Below are 9,129 nucleotides of genomic sequence, written 5' to 3'. Positions count from 1 at the left end.
AAGTCTCAACTCCTTGAGGTCCAAGTCAAGTCTCAACTCTTTGGGCCCAAGTCAAGTCTCCAGTCTTTGATGTCCAAGTCGAGTCTTAAATCTTTGAGGTCCAAGTCAAGTCTCAAGTCTTTGGCTAAATCAATTTTGAAATATTTGAATTAACTGACTGTTTTCAAATTAAATGACATGAAGATTATCACAAGGTAAGACTTATCTACATTGTTATTTTTTTGTGCCATTCAGTCTACAACGATATCCTGGTTCATATTGACCCAATCATTGAATCAGTGAGTTGTTCACTCAAAAACAGCTGCAATCGGATCATTCTGATTCTCGTATTAATCGTTCAATTCGATTTTGAGAACCAATTCAACAGGTACATTGGAAATCCGCTCGTTCGTGAATCAAACATCGCTATCGTGTCTTGGATTGGGTGTCGGTGGCGATTTTCTTCAGTTCAAAATAAGGAGGATAGATATGTTTTTTTGCTTTTCCATTTGCAGTTCTCATTAACATTAATCAAAAACAGCACATTCTAGTATTTTTGAACATCAGAACATTCCCTCAAATCTTACCATCGATGCAGATGCTGTGTAAGGCTGTAAACATGGACGTGTCTGTATAATCATTTATGTTGGGAACCACCCGGAGTGACGACAGACCTCCTGCCGATATTCCTGAATGAGGGGTAGAGATGTGCTTCTTATGACGGGCACGACAGTTTTGAAACCACACCTGACCAGAAAATAAATTGAAGAAATTACTTCGACAACAGACGCATTGTCTTCTGTTGCCACATACGGTAGCAAATAGTAAATGGTAACTCTTTTAAGTTAGAAATTTATAACAGCTCAATTTAGGCACTTTAGAAATTGCTAAGGAAATGTAACCTGAATGACGCGTCGGGTAAGCCCAGTCTGTTCAGCAAGCCTCTGAAGTGTCTGTGCGTCTGGGTTATTGTCCTGAGCAAACTGAGCCTGCATTACCTGCAAGCCACAAACAAAATAGTGTCAGCAGGATCAGAGTCCGTACGGGAATGGGAAATCTGTACAAAGTACAACATAGCAGGGATCCATTATTGCTTTCATTGAACACATTTTAATATGAGTCTCATTTCAAACCAGAGAAGTATGTGGGACATATTGAACAGCGAGAGTGGTGATTTAGTTTACCTGTAGCTGGTCTGAAGTAAAACTGGTACGTGCTCTTTTTGATGCCTTTTGATTTATCTCACAACCTATAGGCAACTCACCATCAGGACAAATGGTTTTGCCTGGAATAATAAAAAGGTAAAGCATAAGCGTAATTATGTTTTCAGACTGAGCATGCAACAAACTAGAAAACAAAAACAGAAGCACATCTATCAAAACCAAACAACGTCTTTTTCCCTAAGATGTCTTGGTCTATGCAAATCATGTCTAGTTTAAAATAAATAACAGCGAGGAATATAATTTTTTAAATGGAACAGTTTACTGAACCTTTAGACAAAATCTAAAAAAGGTTTTCATACTGTATGTGTCTTATTTGATACATTAGGCTTTAATGGCTCATACACGAAGAGGAAAAAATGCCAAATTTTTATTCAGGGGCCAAAACTGAGCAAAAATATGCGATTTGGTGCAGTTGCTCATATTTATACGGCCAAATAAAATGAAATTCTGATAGTTTGTAATGAAAATCAACTGGATCTTTATAACAGTATAGCAGACTACTTGTATAAAATGCTTATAAATATCAGTTGTCACTCTCCCAGCAGGCAATTTTGCATTTAAAAGGTATCTAATAGCCGTCCAAACACAGCCCTGACGTCTAGGCTAAAAGAAGGCAAAATTTGGGCTGTCCGTGAAAATTGTATAGGTGTCTAACCATAGCCCAAGAAAAGACTAGTCATCAATTAGATAACATGTCAAAGAAATGAAACAAACACCTTGTAATCACTGTTGACTTTGCTTACATGATGGAATATCATACATCTTGCAAGTTATTTCTAACTATATCGGGTCTATAGTTAATTATAGTTAATCAATACTTGATGGGCTGTATTTCCTAATACGATTTCTAAGTCAAATTATATTTTTTTATAATCAAAACTCAACAACTATTGTCAGGGGCAAAAAGCAATGCAATACAATGATGATTGCGACATATACAAACTTTCCTCAAAAGCCTGATGTACAGCATTATAGTCGCATTTTAGCATGATTTTTCTAAGTTAACCTTAGTTGCTTCAGTCCAGCAAGTTTAACATGGATTCTTATGCTTACTTTATAAAAATCATTAAACAAGATTTCACAGGAAAAAGACACATGCACCACAACCTGAAGATGGACTTTTTTAGAATTATACTAAAAGACCTTTAACTTGCTAGAAAAGTATAAATTATCAATCAGACGACAGAAGGCATGTAGTAGATTGTGTACAACAGTTTTTTCTGCAACGTTTTGATCATGTTGATAATTTAGAGGTAGGGATGCACCGATACCATTTTTTTTAAGGACCGAGTACGAGTACCAATATTTTTTTTCTGGTACTCGCCGATACGATACCTATACATTTCTTTTTCTTTTTCTTCTCTTGGTGATGTGGCAGTTTTCCAAGTACAACACAGTGAGACTAATGAATGTAGGACAGCTTCTTTATTATTACTTGAATGAAAAAAGTATAATTTGTATGTGCTTATCACAAATTTCAGTGTCCAATAACCTACGAAGGGCATAATTGCCATTGTCATTATAAAAACATGCAGTTTGCAATGTGTGGGTTGTTGTCGTTCAGGGCTCGACATTAAGTCTGTTCACTTGCTTGTCCTTCGGACAAGTAAATCTGTCATTCACTTGTCCGAGTAAAAAATGTGCTTGTCCGGAAAAAATTTTTTTTGTGTGTTGTAGCTAAATATAATTTATTTTGAAGAAATATTCTCACCAGCGTTCAATCAGCTTTGACGTATTTAAATCTGCATATATGTGATATTTTTACCTTTTTATAAAGGGCATTTTCCCCCTAATCTTATTAAATATAGGCTATGCTTCAGCTTTCCTTTTATATTCTTAAATTTTATCAATAAATTAAATTAGAAGACACTATAGTGTTGTTACCAATCAAATTAAATAATTTACACTGAAAAATTACAACTGCATTAAATAATGTTATGAGATTTTTTTAAATATTTTTTTAATATACAAATAAGAAATGTTGGAAAGAATGCTTAAACGTGAATCTAAACTGCCAGTAGGTGGCGCAGGTCTTAATGAGTGAATCATTGAGTCGATTCGTTCAAACGGCTGATTCGTTCAGGAATGAGGCAGTCGTTTATGAATAGGCCATCGAATCTTTGATTCAACCGATTCCAAACGTTGAATCATTCAGTAACACATTGTTGCTGTGAGATGCGTTGTTTCTGATGTGATCTTGGAAATATTTTCGCTGCCGTAATAGAACCAAAACACTCAAATTAACACTAAAATTTAATAATTGTTTATGGAACTGTCATATTAAATCAGTGTCACGTTTTCAATCGTGATGGTATTCAGGAAAACAGCACTCTTGATAATGTGACGTTGCAACTGTATCATATGTTTTAAATATAAATAAACTCCACATTTCTACATTTTTACTGCAATGTGTTAACTGAGTTTCTCTGTGTGAGCGGGGCACATTTGTTTCGATTTCTACTCTAGAGGCTGCGCGAGCGTCAACAGCACAACCTTGTTACCGTCCGCTCATTATACATTATATATTATTATCCACTGTCAATCGCAACTTACATTAATGAATGCAGAATCATTCTTGCATTTTAATGATTCCCTAGTTATTTTTTGTTATTGACGTTTTAATCAGCTTGTCCGGTCGGGCAAGTAAAATTGTCTTTCACATGCCCCTTCAAAAATCCACTTGTCCCGGGCAAGCGGACAAGCGTTAATGTCGGGCCCTGTTATTAATTTTGAAGTACTTCCATACCCCTGAGGCTGACATTGTGTCTGCTACTGCTGCCACCGGTGTCTCTGTGCATGGAAAATTCTGTCAGTTACGTCACTTGAGGTATCGGTCTTTGGTATCGGGGGTATTTTTACTAGTACAAGTACATGAGCTTGGTATCAGGCCCGATACCTGTACTGGTATCGGTATGGGTGCATCCCTATTTAGAAATGTGCGTATCAAACATGGCCGTAGGCTTTATAGGGTTTTAAAGTATGTCCCCTGTGTGCATGCAGGACTCTCAACTCACCTTTTTCAGAGGCCCCTTTGAGTTTGTCCTGCATGCTGTCGTAATGGATTCGACACAACAATTTTTGCCCAACCAAAGCAAACTCGTCGCCTGTGGACAGCTGCCTCTTACAGGAGAAGCACGAGAAGCATGCCAGGTGGTAAACGTTTCCCTTCGCCCTGCGTACCCAGTCCGTGGAGTGAACCGTTTCCCCACAGCACGAGCACCATGTCCGATACCTCCTGTCAAACAAGCATAATTATGTTTGGATTAGGTTAAATACATACTGAAACATCTTGTATGCTGTACATCTTTAGAAGTACCTGAAGTAATCTAGTTTGCAGAAGACCTCTCGCCCTCTAACATAGCAGGTTGTGTGTCCGCTCAGAGTGGTTTGGCACACACTGCACGAAAGGCATCGCACATGCCAGCACAAATCATTTACCTGCATTCAACAATTACCAGTTGTAAGAAATTACATTACATTAGGATCAACATTAGAATCATGCAGCATTTAAAAATGGTCAATGCAATGAATACATATTTTTAAAGGGACAAAAATCCTTCTCACCTTAAGGAGATATCTATCTAGGATATCATCTCTACACCCCGTGCAAACAACTTTGTCTTGGAAAGCATCCGATGAAATTGCTTGGGGTAAAGCAGATGGAGAAGCCGGATCTAATCGGCCATTCACAATTTCTGATGAACTCTGTAGAATCAGAAATTATATTTTCAAACATACACTAAAAAAATCGCTACCTTAAATTTTTGAAAGTAATTTCAACTTAGATTACATTAAACTAACTAAATAAAAAAAATTGAATCTTGTATAATTTCTATAAATAAAACGTTGAAAATTGCTTAACTTATTTTGATTAAAGCAATGTAAAAAAACGTGTCAACTTATTGATCATATATTTTCAGTGTACAGCAAATGTTATTGGTTAACAATTGAAAAGTATAGGCTATTTAAATAGTGTACTTCTGTGAATGTAATTTTAATGCGCATATCAAATGTAGGTGCTTAGGTTTATGGTTTAGCCTAATAGCCTTTTCTATCAATATTTCAGAAACGAAAAAAAAAATTGCATTTCGCCCGCCAAAACAAATACAAGTTAATCCCGTTCGCTTGAGGTGACCATAACGAGCTCGTGCCCTTATTATTGCGTTACACCAGCAAAGCACAGGTAGGTTATTGTCATTATTTAACGGGTTATTGTTGTTTTCATATCACACGTATATCACACACCTGTTAAAAACACTTTAAAAGTATATTAAGTTTTTAAGGCCGCCAAAATACAGTTTGCGAGTGTCGAGAGATTAACCTCAATGGACCAAAAATATGTCCCTCTACATTATAACGTTAGTTGCCTAACTATATCACTGACTGAAAAACATTCATGGTTTATCGATGGCTTCGGGTTATGGCCAAGCAAAATATATAGGCTGTAAATATATTTACCATACAGACATCGCTTGTAACTTCTCTGCACTTGTTGGTAAAATCCTCACTGCGACCCGTAGACATGATGACTGGTGAATGCGCTCCGGATTTCCGAAGTCCCCACTGAAACTGCCTTTAAATGTACGCGCTCCATCCCATAAACATCAACCACTCATCTCTTCACCATGACAACCGCAACGATTAGCCTGCCAAAACTACATTTAGACTTCAAGAATTTCAGTCATTATTAAAACACGTCCGACTAATGGTTGTCTGTGCATGTATTATGTACTTGAAATCAGCATTATGGGATTCGGAAACGGTTTACACATAATGCCTTAACCCCAAACGTATCAATTACGAATGCCAGTCAAAACCTCTGAAGAATCAGTGGAAGAAGAGAATTGATTTATTTAATAACAGCAATTAAAAGCACACGTTTGGCACAAACGCGCAACCAGAGCGACCCAAAGGTGAAGAGGTCTCATTAAACTCTTGACACTTAATTGCCGCGATTTAAAGGCGGGTTCTTTTCTTATTCTGGTATAATTTATGGGAAATGTTGGAAATATTTCTTCCGAACTGTGCACGGAACACATCACACAGGGAAAAAAAAAAAAAAAAAAGTATCATTATGACGCGTAAAGCGCTTTGTCGTTATTTAGCTATTTGTTCATGCTAGGTGTAAACAAAAGGCGTTTGGCCTAAAGCAATTTCCGGGAACTGAAAATGAGTGTTTTAATTTTAATTGTAGCCTACGCTATGTAATTTAAACTCTTTATGTACCAAATGACAGTTGGTGTCGCGAAACCTACAGTTTTTAGGATATGTTTTAAAAAAAAAAATATTATTTGAATGCCAATATTGTAAAATAATATAACATAATAAATAGCCTACTTATTATTTCTTACTATTATTTATTTTCGGAGGGAGGATTATCTGTTCGTTTGTAAAATCCTATACATTTTATGGGGTCTCTTTTTATTAATTTGAACGAAACTTCAGCAATTGTGCCTATAATGACTGAGTTCTCTTTACTTGATCGTGTAGGCGTTTAAACAGAAGATGAAAACTATAATAATACAAAAAATATATATTTTCATTTGTCTGTTGTGGGTTTGACATTGGCATCCGTTTTCTTTTCGTATTGATTTTGTTTGAGAGGCCTGGAAAGTTTATTGTTTTAAGATATTGCATTTTGAGTGACAATTTTTTTAATGTTTTTGTATTATTATTTATATACTTCTTTAAGAAAGTGTGCCAGTGGAAATTCTTGTCTGTGCGCTGTGATGAGGCCTTCAGCCCGCGTGTTTTGAGTCAAGGGGTGTTGTGATTTCTTCAGGACTGCAGTGTCTGTCTGTCCAATCAGAGATTTGTGGAAAAATGCCCTAATCAGGGAGTGATTGCCTTCTCCACAATCACAGCATAAATGTCCAATCTAACACTGATTGCTCTTGCTGCAGTGCCACCCATACACACCCAAACACTGCGACAATCCCACAGATGCCATCCACCTCACACACACACGACACACGTTGTGTTTTCATGTTTTATGGGGACCGTCCACGGACATAATGATTTTTATACAAACTGTATATTCTATCCCATAACCCTACTCCCAAAGCCTACTACCCATCACAGAAAATGTTATGCATTTTTACATTTTCAAAAAACATAATTTAGTCTGATTTATGAGGTCTTTTCCTCATGGGGACCAAAAAATGTCCAAGGGATTTTGGATATTGCCATATTTGTGGGGACATTTTGTCCCCATAATGCAGGGTATACCTCGACCACACACACACTTACACACACACACACAATCATACTGGTTTCCATATTTTATGGGGAATTTCCATAGACGTAATGATTTTTATACTGTACAAACTATCCCCCGACACTAACCCCTAAACCTCACAGAAAACTTTCTGCATTTTTAGAATATCGAAACACTTCATTTAGTGGGATTTATAACCTGGACCAAAAATTCCATTTGTTCCCCATAACATGGGGAATTCCAGCTACACACACATACAGTTTCCATGTTTTATAAGGATGTGATGCATCGATAGACGATCAAAACCAATAATAAAAAAGCACAGACACACTGTAAAAAAAAATCAGGTCTCCAATTGAAAATTGTCAAGTGACAATGTCTGTGAATTAAATTGCATCAATTCACAGAAATTCAATTTGGCCAACTGAAAAATGTGTGATCGGTCACTTGAAAATTTTCAATTGGAGACCTGATTTTTTTTACAGTGCAGCGTGCTCATATTTTCTGTGGTACAGTTAGAAAAATGTAGGCTAGGTGAAATTTAATAAGTAATTTGGAATACGAGAGTAGGCTACTTCGTGTAGGCTAATCTAGGAAAATGCATACAATTTTTGTCATGCAACCTGATGAACGATTTTCCATGTCAGTAAGTAAAGTTGATTCACTTCTACTTCAAATTTTTTTTTGTCACACAAACATCCCTTCACAGAACAAAAGTAAGATCCTCTAGCCTACATGGAACATGGAAATAGAATAAATAATTAAAAAAGAAAAGAGCATAAAAAATACCACGAAAAAGAAATTATCCTTTTTTTGGTTTGTTTTTTCAAGAACGAAAGGCCAAAATGTTGGAAATTATGTCTCTGCATTATGTAAATTATGTCAGTCTCTCTCTCTCTCTCTCTCTCTCTCTCTCTCTCTCTCTCTCTCTCTCTCTCTCCTCTCTCTCTCTCTCTCTCTCTCTCTCTCTCTCTCTCTCTCTCTCTCTCTCTCTCTCTCTCTCTCTCTCTCTCTCTCTCATCTCTCTCTCTCTCTCTCTCGTCAGACAATCTCCAGTGTAAATTATGTCAGTCTCTCTCTCTCTCTCTCTCTCTCTCTCTCTCTCTCTCTCTCTCTCTCTCTCTCTCTCTCTCTCTCTCTCTCTCTCTCTCTCTCTCTCTCTCTCTCTCGTCAGACAATCTCCAGTGTAAATTATGTCAGTCTCTCTCTCTCTCTCTCTCTCTCTCTCTCTCTCTCTCTCTCTCTCTCTCTCTCTCTCTCTCTCTCTCTCTCTCTCTCTCTCTCTCTCTCTCTCTCTCTCTCTCTCTCTCTCTCTCTCTCTCTCTCTCTCTCGTCAGACAATCTCCAGTGAAAACACTAGAGGGCGTCAATGTACAGCCTTAACGCTCATTGAAACCTGACCTACATGAATTATCCTCACGTTAGGTCTAATAAAAAATCTACAAAACCATAACATCTGACAAACGCGATGTGTTACATAGCCACACAATACATGCCATAATGATTTTTCATTGTTCAACTTTTCAATCAGCCCTGTATTTTATTGACATTACAGATGTATTTCCACGTCCACATGACTTTTATACGTATCGATATGAACTTAAATGTATGTATTATAATATCGCATTTAAACATGCGTAGAGTTATTGGCATCGTCACGTGCTTCACCTTGGCAACGCAGGCTGTCATCAGTTCCGCCGCGCACGGGGA

General features: G+C 37.1%; 1 protein-coding gene across 1 annotated transcript; it reads right to left on the bottom strand.

The window, feature by feature from the left end:
- Positions 1–555: 555 nt before the first annotated feature.
- On the bottom strand, positions 556–5,829 carry LOC307132183 (LIM/homeobox protein Lhx8; the record flags this gene model as incomplete). The annotated part of the gene is given in 9 exon segments (XM_079826350.1): positions 556–726; positions 882–977; positions 1,164–1,264; positions 4,217–4,437; positions 4,519–4,640; positions 4,767–4,907; positions 5,661–5,726; positions 5,728–5,814; positions 5,818–5,829. Coding segments are annotated over 9 exon segments (1,017 nt in total).
- Positions 5,830–9,129: the final 3,300 nt, after the last annotated feature.

This window comes from Gobio gobio (assembly GCF_949357685.1).
Source record: "Gobio gobio genome assembly, chromosome: 10".
NCBI classification, from domain to species: Eukaryota; Metazoa; Chordata; class Actinopteri; order Cypriniformes; family Gobionidae; genus Gobio; species Gobio gobio.
This window is presented reverse-complemented; position numbering and strand designations above follow the sequence as displayed.